Source organism: Thermobia domestica, chromosome 1, assembly GCF_964235325.1.
Source record: "Thermobia domestica chromosome 1, izTheDome1.hap1.1, whole genome shotgun sequence".
Lineage (NCBI taxonomy): Eukaryota > Metazoa > Arthropoda > Insecta > Zygentoma > Lepismatidae > Thermobia > Thermobia domestica.
Window position 1 is genome coordinate 386,179,624 of NC_137454.1, and position 23,499 is coordinate 386,203,122.

The window sequence follows — 23,499 nt, forward strand, 5'->3', positions numbered from 1 at the left end:
TTAAGATGAATACAATATCTTGAGACTTGTGTGTGAGTATGTGTAGATTTGTGGATAATTCAGTTGATCTGACACTACTTTAGCTCATTCGACTGCGCAAACAAAACTTCGAGTGAAACATGCGCTGATCAAATGCGATGAATTAATTTCAACTTAATGGACATTTCCTTTGTGACCAAAGGTTGTAGTTTAAAGACACCATAGAAAACATACCAAAAATGTCACAAGAATGTTTCTTCGTCATGGGGCGTTTACACTTGGTCGATTTAGTCGCACGGCTAAATCGACTCGCTGCATTTGCGACTAAATCGAAGCAACTAGGCCGAATCAGATCGATGGATGTGTTCAATTGTTTCAACCGAAATTGAATGCTGCTTGTCGACTCGCTCTTTTCTGGTCGATTCGAAATCGACGGGCAATTTTAAAGATGTCCAAGCAAAAAGTAATTGGTACAATTTACGGTGTTATAGCAGAAGAAAATAGAATCGACCACAGAAAATAGAACGTCTTTCAATTCAGTTGCTAGTCGATTAGTCGCTTTCGATCAACAAGCGATTAAGTTGAAGTCCTGTTTACACGGTCGATTAAGTTGAAAATGACGTCAATTCAACTGAATCGAACGCAAATCGACTAAGTGTAAACGCCCCATTACGGAGATATTAGGTTGTAGAGAAAGTTCTTGCGGTTTCCAACCTTCAATTTCAAACGAGCATATCTCAATTCAAACAAACTTTTATTAATCGAAATAAAAACCATGACAATCAATACACTTTTGCCAACGAGAAACAAATGTGTGAATGCCGGTAGCCGTCGCCGATTGTTGTAAAGTATCCACTTCTCATCACACGTCACAATCCTGTTGAGAAACGTGTCGTTCTTGTTCCGTAGAAGAAGAAAAGACGACACCTCAAAACGACGATTTCGATGCTTTTCAGTCAATTAGTGCGTCACCCATTTATCGTGTTTTTGACTTCCCAATTTCTTGCAGGTGGTTGGAAATTGTCATAGGGGTTACATCCAAGTCTTTAGCAAGCTCTCGAACAGTTATGCGTAGATTGACTTCGACTAAGGCTCTCAGTTGGTCGAGGACTAGCTCGGGAGAGTTATGCTCCCGGAACTAGAAACGAGAAACACAGTTCTGATTGGTTGGCGTTATCCACTTCTTGCCACGTTGCATTAAAATTCAGAAATCAAACGCTTGCTGCTGTCTGCCTTCGTGGCCGAGTGGGCTGGCGCTATATGCTAATGATAAAGGTCTCTTTTGGCGCGAGTTCAAACCCGGCCCGAGGAAAGTTTTTTTAAAGATTTTTTTTTACATTTTTATAACACTTATTAAATTAAAATAATATGAAAATAATACTTAAAAAAGTTATTTATTTATTTTTGTGCAGATAAGTAGTTGTAGTACTTATGCCCTTGTACTCCATGATATAGGACTCGTTTTGTTCCCCTTGTACTTCATAATATAAATTTTGTGACCAACTTAAAACAACTGGCTAGGATAGCGCGTAAAACAGCTGGCTAGAGTAGTGGCGGAAAAACGTACTTCCGGGAGTATTACTCTCCCGAGCGGGCCGTGTTGGTCGTTGTCAACAGCGGATGGCCGATCACTGTGCTTGTCATGTTCCAGGCTCTCGTCACCGCTGCGAAATTTCTTGAACCACCATTGTGCCCTACGTTCGTTAGTGGTTCCTGGGAAAACCCCATCGTTGATATCACGAGCTGTCTGGGCAGCTTTTCGGCCTAACTTGTACTGGAACAAGAAAATCGTGCGAATTCGCCTCTTGTCCATGCTATCTTTCAAGTCCAGAAAAAAGTTTAAAAAGTATTTCAAAACAAAACCAATACAACAAATAGATAGAGCGAAAAACGCGCTTTAAACATATATATAGGCACAATATTATAACGACACTTGAAATGAAAATACATCACTGAAAATGTAAGTAACGAAAAACCGCAATAACTTTCTTTACAACCTGATACAAGATTTCAAACAATGCAAAAATGAGCTACTTAAGTCCTTGCTTGAGCTTTTGATTTCGGTTGTAATAACTTTCCCATTTCAAAGAAGTACCAGAAATAGTGGTTTCTCTTTGTTTTTACACGTGTCTATTAGAAGTATCAATAACAATAGAGTAATGTAAATAATCAAACTGTGTTATCATGTCTCATCTTTCATCAAAATAGTTATTTAATACCTTTGGTGTACTTTTGTTTGTTCGAAGGAGTTCCAGACACAAGATATACCACACGATCTGTCCAGAAAATAATGAAACTTGCCGTTGCTGTGCAAACTTGATCCTTACTACGTCAGAGCTCGGAGCCAGTGTTGTCAGATTCAGACTTCCCGCTCAAAGCCCTGAAATTTCCCGATCGCTTGCAAAATTTCCAGCCAAGAAAGAATATCAATCATTAGTTAAATAATCCATCATTAATGATTACTTAATTAATCATTATATTAATGATTTCAAATTAAAATCAACTATGAACAATCAATCATCTTTACCTGCGGGAGGAGAAATCTATTATAGGACCATCCTTCTGTTTTCTATTTGTAGTTTATTTGGTATAGAGAGAAATATACATTTTGTGTGTGTGTGTGTGTGTTGTGTGCTACTTCCAAGCATTATATCCTTTCCTCCTTCCCCTCTTTTCTCCCTAACATTCCATGATTAACTGCGCATAACAAATATAGTAAGAAAAGGGCCATAAATCCTCCCTCCTTTCTTTCTTCTCAGATGGCAGAAAATGGATATTGGCCCGATTAACAATCAGTTCCATTTGGTTCGGTTTATAAACTTCTTTTGTTGTTCTGGTTTTCTTCAAAGACGCTTCCAATCCATGTATTATTCCATGCACCCCACAGATAAAGACAAGAAGTGAGAAAGAGAAGGCATGAACAGGAAGATGATTTGACAGAATTTCCCATTTTCAACTAGAATTTCCCGCATTCCCGCCATCTGACAACACTGGCTCGGACGCGACCCACGCGACTGATGTCCAGTGCATTACTTAACTTAGACCCCAACTACAAATTCCCTTGCCGGGGAGCGCGCTGCTGGCTACAGGAGCGCCGCACGACGGCCATTCCCATTATTATCTGGACAGACCTGTAAAATATTTGTATGTTCACTCTGCATCAGGAATTGTTAGCCATATATATCATCTTGTATGTATTACTTTTTCGAATGTAGCGCACTCGCGGTGAACATATTTACGAAAACATTTTTGCCTAGAATCCTAGAATTCATCCCTTCTATTCCAATTCAAATCTACAAAAGAGTAACACTGTAAAAATTAATTGTCTTGTTTTTCAGCGTTGGGACAAAGAATTAGCAAGAATTGCTCAGATGTGGGTAGACCAATGTGATTTTAATCATAATGATATCTGCAGAGATGTATGTAAGTAAATTATAACAAGGAAAATAAAAAAAATATTACTAAAAAATAGGCTATGGAAATATTTGAACAATCAAAGTATCAGAAAACCGAGTACAAAATTATCATCATTTTATTAAATCGTCTCTTATTTCAATCGTTTCAAACCTGTTTTAGATCATTTCCAACAAACTTAAAAAGTTCGTTACTAAATTCCTTATGCCTGTGTGTATCTCTCCTATTTGCGAATTTTTCAACTTTGAGCCCTCCATTCGATAAAGCATGAAAACTATCTGAAAGAAGTAATGGAATATTTCGCGTCACTTACTGTTCCCGAGATATTGGCCAAAAAAGATCCGATTTCGGGAGATTTAAGGAGCCATATCTCGGGAACCGTAAGTCATAGAAAGATGATATTTTGCGAATTTTTCAATTTTGAGTTTTCCATTTTGATCATGTGTCTTCGTAAAACAACGTAAGGAACGTTTCAATAGAAATCTTAAACAAAACACATGAAAAAAAAATTAGCACTCAAGGAAATTATAAATGGATAGATGCATTATAATAGAACGATTGGTATAAAGCCTGTAGAAGTTGATAAGAAAAAATATTTTTTGAAAGTTCGTTCTGGAAATGCTCTTGTATAGAATCATATTTCTTTTAGTTTTATCAATATAATATCTTGTTTGTCTTTTATTTATGGTTCTGTGTAAATCTATATTGGAAAATGTTCTCCAGACTCCATCCGCTTGTTTAAGTATTTTATTATATTCAAATGGTCAGTTGTAAATATCTCCTATTATTACTCTATAGCCTTTGATTGTTCTATTGTCAATTTCTATTGGTGTCACTAATTTCCGAGGTATTCCAAATTAATTCAGTATGTAAATTACTGATATATTAACACTATCGAAAGCACTCTTGAAATCTTTGGGGCAGGCACAAAGTCCAGTCACATCCCTTAAAGTATAAAATAACCAGGCTAAGATAAACTGTATAGATACATGACGCAATTACAATGTATTTTCTTATACCAGATATAAAAATGAGTGACACAAGTGATTATACCATTGAGAAATGCACCATCACAAGAATTTGGGTTCACGAGAGGTGGGTATGCATTTTTTCAGCTACAATTTGGACGAGATCCCCTCCAAAGAGAACACTTTTGCGTTGAGAACAGAAACTGTTTTCTACTAACAGTGTTAAGGATAAACCAGGAAGAGATAAACCATAAACACTAGAGAAACAGTAGTAATTGCGTGACTTGAGGCCACTTTTACCGCCCCCTGGAGCGAGGCGCCCGCCGCCGCCGCCAAAATTTTGCGCCCCGGGCGCCCGGCGCCCATTTTGGGGTTCCGTGGCCGGGGGTCAATGACCTAGGGGGCGCCCCCGCCGCCAAAATTTTGCGCCCCGGGCGCCCGGCGCCCATTTTTGGGGTTACGTGGCCCGGGGTCAATGACCTAGGGGGCGCCCGCCGCTGCTAAAATTTTGCGCCCCCGGGCGCCCGGCGCCCATTTTTTGGGTTACGTGGCCCGGGGTCAATAACCTAGGGGTACATAGGATCACCCCTTTTAGATTTTGGTAGGGGTACCATCGCCCACCCCCCTAAATTTTGGCAGGGGCACCTAGGACCATCCCCCTTAAATTTTGGAAATTGCCAAATCTAAAAATTTGGTGTGGTAGCCTAGGACCATAGTATGTACTTCTATCAGTATTGGGTGTCTATGTCATTCCCTTTCATGGGTAAAAAAATTGCCAAAAATTCAAATTTCGGGGTTTTTTGACCTAATTTATCCCCTTGGATGAGGTGTTATTATCCTATATGGTTATATGGGCATATACAGGGGTCCATTACCTTTCATAAGATATGGATATATTAATGCACCCCTTGAAAAATTTGGGAAGGGTACCTTGGCCCACCCCTTAAATTTTGGAAATTGACCAATTTAAACATTGGGTATTATAGTACTGCACCCTAATATGTATTATGATAAATTTGGGTGGTCCACCTCGTTCCCTTTTAGGCGTACAAATTTGCCAAAATATAAACGTAAGCAATACGTTGTACCACGTGTTTGTTCTTTTGGCCCAATTTATTTCCTTGGATGAGGTCCTATTACCTTATATGGTTATATGGTTATGTATAGGGGTCTATTCCCTATCATAAGAAATAGGTACATTTGTGCACCCCTTTAAAAATTTGGGAGGGGTACCTTGGCCCACCCCTTAAATTTTAGAAATTGACCATTTTACATATTTAGTATAATAGTACAGGATCCTAATATGTATTATGATAAATTTGGGTGGTCCACCTCGTTCCCTTTTAGGGGTACAAATTTGCCAAAATATAAACGTAAGCAATACGTTGTACCACGTGTTTGTTCTTTTGGCCCAATTTATTTCCTTGGATGAGGTCCTATTACCTTATATGGTTATATGGTTATGTATAGGGGTCTATTCCCTATCATAAGACATAGGTACATTTATTTGTGCACCCCTTTAAAAATTTGGGAGGGGTACCTTGGCCCACCTCTTAAATTTTAGAAATTGACCATTTTACATATTTGGTATAATAGTATAGGACCCTAATATATATATATATTACTATAAATTTGGGTGGTCCACCTCGTTCCCTTTCATGGGTACGAAATTGCCAAATTTTAATACTTTCACGTGTTTGGTTTTTGACCTAATTTATCCCCTTGGATGAGGTATTATTACCCTATATGGTTATATGAACGTATACAGGGGTCCATTACCTTTCACAAGACATGGGTATATTAATGCACCCCTTGAAAAATTTGGGAGGGGTACCTTAGCCCACCCCTTAAATTTTGGAAATTGACCAATTTAAACATTGGGTATTATAGTACAGGATCCTAATATGTATTATGATAAATTTGGGTGGTCCACCTCGTTCCCTTCTAGGTGTAAAAAAATTGCCAAAATATAAACGTAAGCAAGACGTAGTACCACGTGTTTGGGTTTTGGTCGATTTTATCCCCTTTGATGAGGTGTTATTATCCTATATAGTTATATGGTCATGTTAGGGGTCCATTACCTATCATAAGACATAGGTACATTTGTGCACCCCTTTAAATTTTTGGGAGGGGTACCTTGGCCCACCCCTTTAATTTTGGAAATTGACAATTTAACCATTTGGTATTATAGTATAGGACACTAATATAGATCACTATAAATTTGGGGGTTCCACCTCGTTCCCTTTTAGGGGTACAAAATTGCCAAAATTTTAGTACAAAAACGTGTTTGGTATTTGGTCGATTTTATCCTATATAGTTATATGGGCGTATACAGGGTCCATTACCTTTCATAACATATGGGTATATTTGTGCACTCCTTTAAAAATTTGGGAGGGGTACCTGGGCCCACCCCTTAAATTTTGGAAATTGACCAATTTAAACATTGGGTATTATAGTACAGGACCCTAATATGTATTATGATAAATTTGGGTGGTCTACCTCGTTCCCTTCTAGGGGTACAAAATTGCCAAAAATATAAACGTAAGCAATACGTTGTACCACGTGTTTGTTCTTTGGCCCAATTTATTTTCTTGGATGAGGTCCTATTACCTTATATGATTATATGGTCATGTATAGGGGTCAATTCCCTATCATAAGACATAGGTACATTTGTGTACCCCTTTAAATTTTTGGGAGGGGTACCTTGGCCCACCCCTTTAATTTTGGAAATTGTCCAATTTAAACATTTGGTATTATAGTATAGGACACTAATATAGATCACTATAAATTTGGGTGGTCCACCTCGTTCCCTTTTAGGGGTACAAAATTGCCAAAATTTTAGTACAACCACGTGTTTGGTATTTGGTATATTTTATCCCCCTTTGATGAGGTCCTATTACCTTATATGGTTATATGGTCATATATATGGGGTCCATTATCTATCATAAGACATAGGTACATTGGTGCAACCCCGGGAGGGGTACCTTGACCCATCCCTTAAATTTTGGAAATTGCTCAATTTAAACATTTGGTATTATAGTACTGGATCCTAACATGTATTATGATAAATTTGGGTGGTCCACCTCGTTCCCTTCTAGGGGTACAAATTTGCCAAAATATAAACGTAAGCAATACGTTGTACCACGTGTTTGTTCCTTTGGTCCAATTTATTTTCTTGGATGAGGTCCTATTACCTTATATGGTTATATGGTTATGTACAGGGGTCTATTCCCTATCATAAGACATAGGTACATTTGTGTACCCCTTGAAATTTTTGGGACGGGTACCTTGGCCCACCCCTTAAATTTTAGAAATTGCTCAATTTAAACATTTGGTATTATAGTACTGGATCCTAACATGTATTATGATAAATTTGGGTGGTCCACCTCGTTCCCTTTCATGGGTACGAAATGCCAAATTTTAGTACAACCACGTGTTTCGTTTTGACCTAATTTATCCTCTTGGATGAGGTCCTATTACCTTATATGGTTATATGGTTATGTATTGGGGTGTATTCCCTATCATAAGACATAGGTACATTTGTGCCCCCCTTTAAAAAATTTGGGAGGGGTACCTTGGCCCACCTCTTAAATTTTAGAAATTGACCATTTTACATATTTGGTATAATAGTATAGGACCCTAATATATATTACTATACATTTGGATGGTCCACCTCGTTCCCTTTCATGGGTACGAAATTGCCAAATTTTAGTACAGCCACGTGTTTCGTTTTTGACCTAATTTATTCCCTTGGATGAGGTCCTATTACCTTATATGGTTATATGGTCATGTATATAGGTTCATTTCATATCATAAGACATGAGTACATTGATGCACCCTTTAAAATTTGGGAGGGGTATCTTGACTCATCCACTCAGTTTTAGAAATTGTTTAATATAAGCATTTGGTATCTTCGTACAGGTCTTCAATATGTACGACTATAAATTTGGATGGTCCACATCGTTCCCTTTCATGGGTAAAGAACTACCAAAAATCAAATTTCGGAGGTTATTGACTCCTATTTAGCACGTTATATGGTTTATTACCTCTATATGTTTATGTTCTCTTTTAAATTTGGGAAGTATAAAATAACATAATTTGGTAAACGTTTTCTAGGACCCATTGGTGTTCCTCTTATGGCCAAATATTCAAAATTTAAAGGTTATTAAGCGGCTTTATTATTAAATGAGTACAGGATTTATTACTTTTCCATAAGACACAGGTGTATTTGTGTATCAATCTTAAAATTTGGGAGGGGTACATTTCTTATTGTCATATCAATAATTGGTAAATGTTCTTTTGGTAAATCATTGTGAAATATTAGTATGATCACGTGATCAGTTATTGACCTATGATGGGATTAGGAGTCCAGGACATTGGTACATTTAAACTTTGTAGGATAATTTGAGAATGCGTCATTGGAATTGATTATTACAGCCAAATATAAACGTAAGCAATACGATGTACCACGTGATTGACCTTGAGTTTTAGAAATCTGATAGCTAACCTTATTGAATCTTATGACTCATAGTCTTAAGGGAATACATGCTACAACACTAGCAAAGTTATTGTTGATGCAATTTGATTGGTTGATCACTATCTTTCGTGCAATCTGATTGGCTGATCACTATCTTTCGTGCAATCTGATTGGTTGCTGATTTTCAAATCTTTGCTGCATTCAGTTTTAAGTTTTGTTTAACATTTAAAAATCTTGGTTTCGTTCAACATTTTGCACTCACTAATAAATATGATCAAAACCGTTTGTTAATCGAATAGTTAAAAACCGGATAAAGTTTGACGGTTAACCGTGAAACGTAATTTTTTTTTCACTTTGAAAATTTTTTGTTTGAAAGTTTGTTTGAAAACTCTTGTTTCAAATTTGTGTTTGAATTTTTTTGTTTCAGAATTTTGTTTGAAATTTGTTTCAAAATTTTTTGTTTGAAAATTTTTGTTTCAAATTTTTTTGTTGCAAAATTTTGTTTGAAATTTTTTGTATACAATTTTTTTGTTTGAAATTTTTTGTTTCGAATTTTTTGTTTTGAAATTTTTCGTTTCCAAATTTTTTTGTTTTGAATTTTTTTCAAAATTTTGTTTGAAAATTTTTTTCGTTTCAAAATTTTGTTTCCAAATTTTTTGTTTCAAAAATTTTGTTTCAAAGTTTGGTTTGACATTTTTTTTTAAAGATTGTGCACTCATTAGTAAAGAACCGGAACTGTTTACAACAAAAACCTTTGTCAATATTTTTTTTTCATGATGCAATAGTACACGTCAGAACATGGGGCTGTACTTAAAATGAAAAAACACAAATCATTGAAATGGATCATTTTATTACACTCCACATACATCCATACCAGATATATGATCTGGATATTGTCGATACAATGTATTTTGAACTTCTTGCACTAGTTTGTCTTTAGCATATAATTTTAATTCCAGTTGAAGTCTTTTAAGGTCTATTGCAATATCAATTGGTGGAAACTCAATGTCCATTTGATCACAAATAAACTGTTTATCAATACAGGTATGCACCCACGAACGATGTTGACAACCATCACAATATCTAGATACATGTTGTACAATATGCATAACACATTTTTCAAAATAGTACTTTTTCAGGAATATACTTGTTTTGTTGCACACTTCCACTGCATGTTTCACACACTGAAATACGCTGATGAATTTGTTCCATTTCGTTTGCGTTAGATACACCATGTTGCGAGGGACATGGAATGTACTCTTTTTACGTAACAGCACCATCTTCTCTTCGAGGACTGTACGCATCACCACTTCATGATTTGAGCCTAATGATTTGACTATGGTCACATTTAGCTCATCATGAAAATAATCGTTCATTTGGTCGATTCGTGAACATAATATTTGCCATTCTTCACAGGTCAGTTGTACACCAAATTGTTCTGCTTTGCCCAATCGAATCACAGGTTCAAATGTTCTAGCACTGATACCAATCATCACATGTTTTGTTTGAAATATATTTATTGGATAATAGCTTGCAAAGATGAACTCTTTATCGTTAGAAGTACACATCTTTCCTCCTGAAAAGCACTTGCTCAAATGATTTCGTGGGATGACACTGTATTGGTTGATTTATAGAACTACGGCTCACGTCATTGGAAAGGAATGTGCTGACGTTTGAATTCATGGTTTTATCACAGTTGCTGACGTCATGCTGACCAACCACATTCATACAACTATGTCTGACGTCAAAGGAATGTGCTGACGTTTGAATTCATGATTTCATCACAATTGCTGACGAATCTGGCTGTGTACTAAATTCAAATTGATGACTTCGACCCAAGAATCCTTTGTAACATAAAGATACAGATCCAGTATTTAAGAAACGCAGCAGTTCTTCTTGTTTTGATGCTTCCATGGGTAAATATCTTGCTGGTAAAATTATATTCTTATCATTTTCAAGCTTCACTACGATTCTTAATCCAAACTTTGTAGGGATCATTTGGCTAGCTAAGATTCTATAAGGTACATTCTGTTGTAAATCAGTAATCTTGATAAATGATTTCATCACATCACGTGTGTTTAGAAACTGCAGACAAGTAGCCATGATGATGTTATCATGAATACTAACGCGAACGATACTTATATATGATGCAAAACTGATGACGTTGCATTATCATGTTCTGACGTGTACTATTGCACCACAATGTTGCCAGAGGTTTTAGTTCTAAACAGTTCTGGTTCTTTACTAATGAGGGTACAAACTTTTAAAAAAAATGTCAAACAAAAATTTTCAAACAAAAAAATTTGAAACAAAATTTTCCAAACAAAACTGTTCAAACAAAAATTTTTAAACAGAAAAAAATTTTTGGAAACGAAAAATTTCAAACGAAAAAAGTTTAAACAAAAAAATTGAAACAAAAATTTACAAAAAAAATTAAAACAAAATTTTCAAACAAAAATTTTTCAACAAAAATTTCAAACGAAAAGTTTCAAACAAAATTTTGAAACAAAATTTTCAAACAAAAATTTTCGAAACAAACATTTTTAAACTAAAAATATCAAACGAAAAAATGTCAAACCAAAGTTTCAAACTTTTTAAATGTTAAAACAAAACTGAATGCAGCAAAGATTTGAAACTCATCAACCAATCAGATTGCACGAAAGACAGTGATCAGCCAATCAGATTGCACGAAAGATAGTGATCAACCAATCAAATTGCATCAACAATAACTTTTCCAGTGTTGTAGCATGTATTCCCTTAAGACTATGAGTCATAAGTTTCAATAAGGTTAGCTATGTATCCCTGTACACTACCTCATCAAGGTCAATCACGTGGTACATCGTATTGCTTACGTTTATATTTGGCTGGAATAATCAATTCCAATGACGCATTCTCAAATTATCCTACAAAGTTTAAATGTACCAATGTCCTGGACTCCTAATCCCATCATAGGTCAATAACTGATCACGTGATCATACTAATATTTCACAATGATTTACCAAAAGAACATTTACCAATTATTGATATGACAATAAGAAATGTACCCCTCCCAAATTTTAAGATTGATACACAAATACACCTGTGTCTTATGGAAAAGTAATAAATCCTGTACTCATTTAATAATAAAGCCGCTTAATAACCTTTAAATTTTGAATATTTGGCCATAAGAGGAACACCAATGGGTCCTAGAAAACGTTTACCAAATTATGTTATTTTATACTTCCCAAATTTAAAAGAGAACATAAACATATAGAGGTAATAAACCATATAACGTGCTAAATAGGAGTCAATAACCTCCGAAATTTGATTTTTGGTAGTTCTTTACCCATGAAAGGGAACGATGTGGACCATCCAAATTTATAGTCGTACATATTGAAGACCTGTACGAAGATACCAAATGCTTATATTAAACAATTTCTAAAACTGAGTGGATGAGTCAAGATACCCCTCCCAAATTTTAAAGGGTGCATCAATGTACTCATGTCTTATGATATGAAATGAACCTATATACATGACCATATAACCATATAAGGTAATAGGACCTCATCCAAGGGAATAAATTAGGTCAAAAACGAAACACGTGGCTGTACTAAAATTTGGCAATTTCGTACCCATGAAAGGGAACGAGGTGGACCATCCAAATGTATAGTAATATATATTAGGGTCCTATACTATTATACCAAATATGTAAAATGGTCAATTTCTAAAATTTAAGAGGTGGGCCAAGGTACCCCTCCCAAATTTTTTAAAGGGGGGCACAAATGTACCTATGTCTTATGATAGGGAATACACCCCAATACATAACCATATAACCATATAAAGTAATAGGACCTCATCCAAGAGGATAAATTAGGTCAAAAACGAAACACGTGGTTGTACTAAAATTTGGCATTTCGTACCCATGAAAGGGAACGAGGTGGACCACCCAAATTTATCATAATACATGTTAGGATCCAGTACTATAATACCAAATGTTTAAATTGAGCAATTTCTAAAATTTAAGGGGTGGGCCAAGGTACCCCTCCCAAATTTTTTAAAGGGTGCACAAATGTACCTATGTCTTATGATAGGGAATAGACCCCTGTACATAACCATATAACCATATAAGGTAATAGGACCTCATCCAAGAAAATAAATTGGGCCAAAGGAACAAACACGTGGTACAACGTATTGCTTACGTTTATATTTTGGCAAATTTGTACCCCTAGAAGGGAACGAGGTGGACCACCCAAATTTATCATAATACATGTTAGGATCCAGTACTATAATACCAAATGTTTAAATTGAGCAATTTCCAAAATTTAAGGGGTGGGTCAAGGTACCCCTCCCGGGGTTGCACCAATGTACCTATGTCTTATGATAGATAATGGACCCCATATATATGACCATATAACCATATAAGGTAATAGGACCTCATCAAAGGGGGATAAAATATACCAAATACCAAACACGTGGTTGTACTAAAATTTTGGCAATTTTGTACCCCTAAAAGGGAACGAGGTGGACCACCCAAATTTATAGTGATCTATATTAGTGTCCTATACTATAATACCAAATGTTTAAATTGGACAATTTCCAAAATTAAAGGGGTGGGCCAAGGTACCCCTCCCAAAAATTTAAAGGGGTGCACAAATGTACCTATGTCTTATGATAGGTAATGGACCCCTAACATGACCATATAACTATATAGGATAATAACACCTCATCAAAGGGGATAAAATCGACCAAAAACCAAACACGTGGTACTACGTCTTGCTTACGTTTATATTTTGGCAATTTTTTTACACCTAGAAGGGAACGAGGTGGACCACCCAAATTTATCATAATACATATTAGGATCCTGTACTATAATACCCAATGTTTAAATTGGTCAATTTCCAAAATTTAAGGGGTGTGCTAAGGTACCTCTCCCAAATTTTTCAAGGGATGCATTAATATACCCATGTCTTGTGAAAGGTAATGGACCCCTGTATACGTTCATATAACCATATAGGGTAATAATACCTCATCCAAGGGGATAAATTAGGTCAAAAACCAAACACGTGAAAGTATTAAAATTTGGCAATTTCGTACCCATGAAAGGGAACGAGGTGGGCCACCCAAATTTATAGTAATATATATATATTAGGGTCCTATACTATTATACCAAATATGTAAAATGACAATTTCTAAAATTTAAGGGGTGGGCCAAGGTACCCCTCCCAAATTTTTAAAGGGGTGCACAAATGTACCTATGTCTTATGATAGGGAATAGACCCCTATACATAACCATATAACCATATAAGGTAATAGGACCTCATCCAAGGAAATAAATTGGGCCAAAAGAACAAACACGTGGTACAACGTATTGCTTACGTTTATATTTTTGGCAATTTTGTACCCCTAAAAGGGAACGAGGTGGACCACCCAAATTTATCATAATACATATTAGGATCCTGTACTATTATACTAAATATGTAAAATGGTCAATTTCTAAAATTTAAGGGGTGGGCCAAGGTACCCCTCCCAAATTTTAAAGGGGTGCACAAATGTACCTATGTCTTATGATAGGGAATAGACCCCTATACATAACCATATAACCATATAAGGTAATAGGACCTCATCCAAGGAAATAAATTGGGCCAAAAGAACAAACACGTGGTACAACGTATTGCTTACGTTTATATTTTTGGCAATTTTGTACCCCTAAAAGGGAACGAGGTGGACCACCCAAATTTATCATAATACATATTAGGATCCTGTACTATAATACCCAATGTTTAAATTGGTCAATTTCCAAAATTTAAGGGGTGGGCCAAGGTACCCTTCCCAAATTTTTCAAGGGGTGTATTAATATATCCATATCTTATGAAAGGTAATGGACCCCTGTATACGCCCATATAACCATATAGGATAATAACACCTCATCCAAGGGGATAAATTAGGTCAAAAAACCCCGAAATTTGAATTTTTGGCAATTTTTTTACCCATGAAAGGGAATGACATAGACACCCAATACTGATAGAAGTACATACTATGGTCCTAGGCTACCACACCAAATTTTTAGATTTGGCAATTTCCAAAATTTAAGGGGGATGGTCCTAGGTGCCCCTGCCAAAAATTAGGGGGGTGGGCCATGGTACCCCTACCAAAATCTAAAAGGGGTGATCCTATGTACCCCTAGGTTATTGACCCCGGGCCACGTAACCCAAAAAATGGGCGCCGGGCGCCCGGGGGCGCAAAATTTTGGCGGCGGGGGCGCCCCCTAGGTCATTGACCCCGGGCCACGTAACCCCAAAAATGGGCGCCGGGTGCCCGGGGCGCAAATTTTGGCGGCGGCGGCGGGCGCCTCGCTCCAAGGGGCGGTAAAAATGGCCTCAAGTCACGCAATTACTACTGAAACAATGTAGAGAAGTCACGGCGTCAGTGGAAAGATCGCCAAGCAAATCACCTACGCGGAACTTGTGTGAAGAGTCCAGTATTTATTATTTATTGATTTATGTTGGATGCCCACATATTCATTTATTGACAGCCTGAGAAACATAATTTTTATTAAGACTTATCATCAGTGATGTGAGACTATTCATTTTTTTCTAATTACATAAAACTGTTTGTATGCATCAACAACGATAGTCATTCGGAAGACTTAGCTAGTGAAACTCATTTACGTCTGAGAATTCAGTCAATGTTCTCTTCTGTAGTTTTGTGTTTTCGTTGCTAAATCGTGGAAGTGTTTGTGTATGTTATGTAATGTATTGTGTCAATGTGTATTTTATGTAATAAAGCTGACAATGAGATAGCTCCTTTCCCAATTATTTAACCATCTCTGACGTCAAGAGTACCTGTTGAGACGAAATCATCTCATCTACACGTGTTTGGAGTCAGCAAGAATACCAGCAGATTTTGGTCTTTAAATACTCTCTTCAACCCGGAAACGGGGAGTTAGTCTCCAGAGTCAGACGAGAGGCAGTCTTCGGAGTTATCTTTGGAGTCAGTCGTGAAGTTGTCGAAAAGACTGTCAACGGAGTCGGTCCGGGAGAGCACGGGAGTCAGTCGGGAACAATCTCTGGAGTCGGCTAGACAACATCGGAGAGGGTAATTTAGTAAACGATCCGAACGATCAGTAATTCGGTCAACGACAGGCGGGACATCGGACGATCACCAAGAAGATATCAGGAAACCCAGCAGAGAAAATGGAACAGCAGGTATTGTGACGTCAGATCCCTTCTTTTCCTCACCCCTCACCTACTCACTCTCTCTCTTCAAACGTCTAGAAATCCTTGCTTTTATTTCTCTTAAAATCAGACGGGTGTCGTCCGGTCTCAGGACCCGATCTACCAATGAGAAACCTCCCATAAATTCTCATTGACGACACAGCTTTCTTTGAAAATTCTTTTCAAATTAAGCAACCGTAAAATGGTGGAGATGCTGATTTTTCTCTTTTTTAAACCCGTAAAATGCAGATGCTGGCCTTTTCTTTGTAATTTTTCCTATATTCCCCAACTGTAAAATAGTGCAGATGCTGGTTTCGTCTTTACAGACTTTCAATTAAGTTTTTTCTGATCAGTTTCACTACCACTTCCCCTCCGCCACCCTTTCTGTATTACACTATTATCTATTACTCAAAAGCTATTAGTTCACCTTCTTTCTCATTCCCAAGACTTGTTTTCTTTTCTCTTCAATTCTTTAAAGAGTGGTGGAGAAGCCCCAATTACCTCTTGTGCTTTAAGTTATCCTTTATCTGTCTTCCTCCCTCTCAGTTTTTGCATGCGTAATTTAGACTTAAGTAGTGATATTCTGACACAGTGTATTTTGTTAAACTAGTGCCCATTTTAGTTCATTTTTGTGTATATGTTGCGACGTGTTGTTCACGAACGTTTAGTACCGGGTGATCACTTTTTGAATCTCAGTGACACGATTTATTTCGACTCCGTGGCGTGTTCGTCCTGTGTATCGGCTAAGTTTACCAGAAACTATTTAGACCAGCTTCGTAAAAAATTAGAATTTTCTGAGGTCTTATCTGATATTACACCCGATTCTTTAGAAGTTACCGTTGAGAAGCCCATTTTAGATATGGCGTCAGGAGGTGATAACCAACCGTTGCCTATTTTAATACCATAGTTAGACCAGAACCTTTCTACGCCAGGTTAGGGGAAGACGTGGAACGTTTTGTACGAAAATATGAGTCTATAGCTGACATTAAAGGTTGGGATGGGTTAAGACGGAAACTAGTACTTGGGAATCTGCTTAGGGGTTCAGCCGAATCTTCGTTTACATCTATGGAAAGAAAGGGCCGAATTTTGCTCAGATGTCTTATGAGTAATTTAAACAGGCATTGATAACAGCGTTTAAGGATAATTTGGTACCTCAGTTGACAGAGGTCTAAATGCGAGGAGGGAACAGGGCGACGATGAGTCAGTTGTTGACTATGTCTATGCAAAACAGGGTCTCATTCTGAGAGCAGATTCTAACGCACCTGAGAAAAAGCAGATACAACTTATCATAGATGGGTTATTGCCCGACTTTTTCAAGGTCGTCATTCGAAAAGAATACGTTACGGTGGCTGCGTTATTGAGTGATTTAGTACTGGAAGAAAAGACTCGGCTATTACTCAAGAGGAGAGAGCTGGAAAAATTCTTTAAAAAGAATTCTGCGGTCTTGCACTCGTTAGTGCTTCCGCCAAATCAAGTTGACAGTCAGATATGTAGGAGTGCGGAGTCAACAATTCAAAGTCTGCTTTATAGGCCAGAGAATTTCGTGCAGTCAGCCACAGCACAAAAAGAGCAGACTAGGGCAATTAGCGATCAAGTGAATGACTTGCAACAGCAAATAGCAAAAATGACTCTACAGATATCCGAGTTAACGTCAAATAATGAACATCAAGGTAGTGATCAAGAACAAAATAGGAAAAGTCAGCAAAGGAATGTAGGTCAGGGTAATAACGAAAGAAGTGATAGTCGTCAGCACCGTAGGAACAATAACAACACCAATATTAAAAACAATTCAGGTTCTTCCACACAATCCTCTTCACAGACCCAGGGTTCGACTCCTAGTAAGGGTCCTATTGTTTGTTATAAATGCAGCATGCCTAACCATATTGCACGATACTGTAGGGCGTCTTTAAACTCAAAAACAGAGTAGATGACGGACGAATCTGTTCGGAGGTGCGTTATAGTTCCCATTATATCTTCTAATGAACTACCACATGTTTCTGCTCTTTTAGATGGTCAGCAAGTTAATATCATGATAGATTCTGGTAGTCAGATAAGTTGTCTCGGGGAGAATCTAGTTCCGAAGAACGCGAGTTGTTTTCGTCTTAGCACCAGATTAAAGGGAGTTACGGGAAAAAGCATTCAAGTATCCGAGATCGCCTTGCTGAAATTTTTCCTAGGGAACAGATCTTTTACACACGTTTTTAGGATAATTCCGAATTTTGATTATGATCCTCTGGTTGGGGTAGGTTTCTTAGAAAAACATAGAGCTATCATAAGTTATGATAAGCAGAATTTGACCTTGTATCGTTTTGTACGTCCTCCGTCCAGGACGTTACCACCTAGGAACTTAGAGGTTAATTTATCTGAAGTATTAATATCTAGAATCGCTCGGGAATCTAGGGATATTTTTAGTCTAGAGAATACTATTTTACCACCTCGTTAGCACACTTTAGCGAAACTACGTTCCTGTTGGAACATTACCGGGAAAAGGCGTTACTGTTACCATTTCAACGTATAGATGAAATGTTAGGAATTTTTATCCCGAGAGTGATAGTAGATTGTGAGTGCCCAGTGGTGTTTGTAACCAATGCCACCGTCAACACGGTGAAATTCCGCCAAGGAACAAACATAGGCGATGCTGAGGAGTTCGAGGAAGTATCCGATGAACTAGAAAGGAGGACATTGACAGCATCAGAAGAATCTTTGCCGTTTCCAGAGAAGTTGGAACAGTCTAGAAAGATGTGTGACCCGAAAAGAGTATATGTCAACCCAAATTTGTCTCCAAAAGATTGGGAGCGTTTTTACGACTTAATCTACCAGTTTGCCGATATCTGGAGTTGGTCAGAAGATGATGTGGGACTCGACCGTGGATTTGAGTACGAGAATTTCCTTTCCAACACCACGCCTGTCAACAAAAACGCCCTATCCCGAAGGAACGTTTCCATGGAATAGCCGGATTATTTTGGTGAAGAGATGCAATGGACAGCGAACGTTCTTTGGACCTACAGTAGTTTCTGCCTGTGACGTACCGAACTCCTCGAGGTCTAATAAAGATTGATTCTATAGCCATCGACAGGTTAAAAAAAGTATTATCCTCCTCCAGAAGGACTGCCTAAAAATTTGCGTAAATTAGAAACATCTGAGATTGATGTAGTAGGAGAAGGCGTACCAGACAAAAATCTCCAAAAAGTGGATAAGGTGAATTCCTTCTTGATGGAATTCCAGGATCCAGATAATGAGACGCAATTAGAATCGTTGTGTATAAAGAAAGTTGCGTTCACGTCTGATCTACCATCTTGGGATCAGGTGGGTCCGAGAACAAGTTCAGTGGAAGGTCACATCGGTGGAAGGTATACATCGGTCAACTCTGCGTAAACTCATGAGACATGACTTAAAATTACACCCATATCGATCGAAATTTGCTCAAAAAATTATTTGACAATGAATTGAACCGAAGGAAGGAGGCATGTAGCACACTTCTGCAGGTGTTTAACACTGTCTGGAAACGTGGAAAAGTGATTTTCAATTATGAATGCGCCATGTACCGAAGCTCCAGAGCAAGAAATGTTGTGTTCTAGTCAAAGAAAGTCTTACTTTTATGAGAGGATTGAGAATACCCTCCCCATGTCATGATATAGACTGATGTGGACAACAAACAAATTTTGCGGTCCATATATATATATATATATATATATATATATATATATATATATATTGAAAACTCAAGGGTTCAAAGTAAAATGTTCGGTTCAGCAAGATAGAGCGCCTCCTCATTTTGCCACTTCAGTTCCAGAATATCTTTATGAAGTGTTTCCAGGGCGCTGGGTTGGCCGTGGATTGCCTTCGTTGCCCGCTCCACTTGGCTGACCACCTCTAAGCACGGACTTAACGACCTATGACAATTCATCAAGAATATTATTGCAGTACAACGTTATGCTACGATGAATTGAAAAAACTGTAAGACTTGCTTTCAGACAGATTATTCCACCAATATTGAGGAGAATGTCCGGCAGAACCTGACGACATGTTATTTTGTGTTCGGAGAACGATGGAACCCATACTGATGCGTTAAACTTTTAGACATTAAATTAACAAGTGTCATGAAACTCAATCAATAGTGTGAGGCAGCGGTGGCTGAGTGGTAGAGCGTTCACCTCTGGTGCTTGGGGTCCCGGATTCGATCCCAGCCCCCGCCAAGTGAACTTTGTGGTGGACAAGCACCGTGTGCGTGGGTTTCCTCGGGGTTCTCTCGTTTCCTCCCACTTTCTTCATACTACCATTTCATTCATTACTCATCATCACCGTCTCTTTTAGCCTAACCGGCATAAACGTGAGACGTAAAACTCAAAGATTTCATTTCAATCAATAGTGTGTATATCTATAGCTATAACTAAAGTTCACATAGTTTGAATATTTGCTACTTCAAGCGGGATCGTGACAAGACTTTGTGCTCACCCTGTATAAATAACATATGCAACGTAACATTATATTCATAGTGCTTTTCTGTTGTTTATTTTAATGGAAGTAATTGATCCGTTGTGGTTCTATTTCCATCCATTTTGATATTGAGCCATTTTAATATTGATCTATTACCTTCTTAGAGTATATTTTCAGTCATTCATGCATTACCGTGGATAACACTTCGTATAATACATTAAGGCGATTTCGTGTTATTTAGGCGATTCCTTATAGTATCTGCAACCTAACTTCTTGTCTTCCTTATGAATTGGACAGTCTATTTATTATTCCTACTTTTCAGCTATTAGGTACCCCTTCTTCCTCCCACAACTTCACTATGAGCTTGTAAACTTCTTGTTTACTTTCAGGTATATCACGTTTAACCATTTTTTCCACGATATCGTCTTCTTCAAGAGCCCTGTTTTCCCCCAACTTGCTGTGCATACTTTTTCTTCGGTTGGCTTTACTATTCCTTCCTCCTAATTGTTTTGCACTTTGTATATTTTATGATCTGCACCTTGATTGATATTTATTAATTCTGCATTCATCTGTTACTGGACATGTTAGCCCATCTTTGCATTACCTTATCCTCATCCAAAACTATCCTGTTTTAATCTCTACAGCCTGTAGACCTAGGCTGATATCCTTTCAATATTTCACTAATTGATACACAGAGCTGTGTTGTCTTGTTCTTTCTATTAAATTGTTCAATTTCATCTATAGTCTGCTTTATACTATCCCTCTTTTTCCTCCTAAAAATGTTATTCGCTGTATCTTGTAGTTCTTTGTATTTTTCATAGTTCTCTCTAGTTTCTTTTTGAAGCACTTTTTCCATGCATTATTCTTTTGTAGTATTACCTCTCGACATTCAAAGTCAAACCATTACTTACTCTGTACATTGTTTTGTCTTTAAATCACTTCCTCTGCTGTCTTCTTTAACACCATTCTTGTACAGTCCTAAAAATTTTGAGTTGAGTTTAACTTCCCGTTCACCAGCGAGGCTATATGAGACGTGGGCCTACTGATTAATGTGGAATCCGAACCACATGAGCTCCTGCCAGTAATCGAACTCGGGTCTCCCACGCCATAGGAGCGTACGCTAACCGCTTAGCCACGAAGGAGCTCCCTAAAAATCTTGTAGGTAAGTGACGTTAAATTGAAGATTTCATAATTTAACTTGTTGACAATCGCTGAAACTCTAAGGATACGTTTATACCAAAATATTCCTGTTTCATCCTTTTCATATTTCCTATCTCGAATCACCCTTTGTCCCTCATAGAACAGCGTGTTTATACCGAGGCAAATGATATGAAATTTTCCTCACTCAGAGGCAAATCAGGGTTTTCAGTAAAAACATTCAAAGAGTTATCTTTGGCTCAGGCAGCAAAAGCAAATTTGCAGCAAAGGGAACGCGTGTGACTCTGTCTTAAACATCAGTGTGCAAGGAGTATTCTGTGTATGTGTATGTGAGTAGCCAATCAGCACGCTGTCCACTTGATCGTATCCAAAAACCAAACACGTTTGTACTTTCAAAAGGGAATAGATATATAAGGTTGATTCAGCATGCGATATCACCAGGTTCCATTTAAAACAACGCATTTGTTCACTTTTTCCGTCCCGTTGAAGTTAGGAAAAAGAAGGATGAAATTAGAAAATTTCGGTATAACCGTACACTAACGATCATTTTGAATACCATAGACCAGAAATAAACATTCCGCAAGCGCCTTATACACGAACAATCTGAGTGGTTCGCTATTTATTCCTCGGACAGTTGTCCACATGTTACCATTAGAGCGGAATCATGATCGAGTTTCTTTTGGTTAAAGATCAAAGTTTGAATACGAATTATAAGCATTATACTCTCATCGGTGATGGAAAACGGTAAAACACGAAAGGCAAGAACAACTTACTTTATAGGAATGTGTTTTTAACTAAAACGTTCGTTACTGAATCCTCTATGTCTGTGTGTGGGTCTGTTATTTGCGAATTTTTTCCTATTTTCAGCCCTCCATTCGTTACATCAAAAAATATCTCAAAAAAGTGATGAAATTTTTCGCATCACTCTTGCTGTTCCCGAGATATTGGTCAAAAACGATCTGATTTCGGGAGACTTACGGAGCCATATCTCGGGAACCGTAAGTCATCGAGAGATCATATTAATGTTGATCAATACCTAAAAGGATTGTGAACAATTTGGTACCAAATAGTAACCGGTGGCCACCGGCCAACTGCACACGGTTTCCAGATATTGGCTTTAAAAAGTTCGGATTTCGGGAGATTTAAGGAGCCATATCTCGGGAACCGCACGTCAGAGAGAGACGGAATTTTGCGAAGTTTTCAATTTTGAGTCCTCCATTTTGAGCATATGTCTTCGTAAAACAACGTGTCGTAGAACGTTTTAACAGAACTCTTAAACAAAACATGTGGAAAAAAATTAGCACGTAAGGAAAGTATAAATGGATATTATATATTACAAAAAATATATTACAAAAACTGTTTAATGAGTATAATAATGAACTACATAGAACAACTTGTTGGTATAAAGCCTGTAGAAGTTAATAAGAAAAATTTATGTCTTTTAAAGTTCGTTCTGGCAATGTTCTTGGAGCATTCTTAACTGATTTTTTTGAGTGATCCAAGCAATTCTAATTCATTTTCCTTTCCTTTCTTTTCTAAAATTTCTACAGGGAGATTTGAGGTAGGTCAAAATATATTTTTCTATCCTCAATTTCCAAACAGCAGCAAAATACATTCAAACAGAAAACTTATTGGCATGGCATTGAGCACCTGGATATCAGAGGCAGTGCATTTAGATAACGAAGACGTTTCATATTACATTCCGTGAGTATCAACACTTTTACTTTATTATGTAGAACCACTGGCGCGTTTAATATAATGTCAAGTTATAGTTATTCACAATTTTACATGCAAATTATATATATACAGGGTTAGCATAAATAATTCGTGTTAGAAAACACCTTGTATTTAGAAGGATAAAACTTACAAAAAT

At 37.3% G+C, this 23,499-nt stretch overlaps 1 protein-coding gene across 2 annotated transcripts in view; it reads left to right on the forward strand.

Annotated features, from left to right (window-relative positions):
* The window catches only part of LOC145668351 (venom allergen 3-like), an 80,310-nt gene that overhangs the window by 44,480 nt on the left and 12,331 nt on the right, over positions 1-23,499 (forward strand). For both annotated transcript variants that reach the window (XM_081736126.1, XM_081736117.1), the window contains exons 4-5: positions 3,318-3,402; positions 23,177-23,330. In XM_081736126.1, the coding sequence (XP_081592252.1) occupies positions 3,318-3,402; positions 23,177-23,330 (239 nt within the window). The remainder of the gene's footprint in view (positions 1-3,317; positions 3,403-23,176; positions 23,331-23,499) is intronic.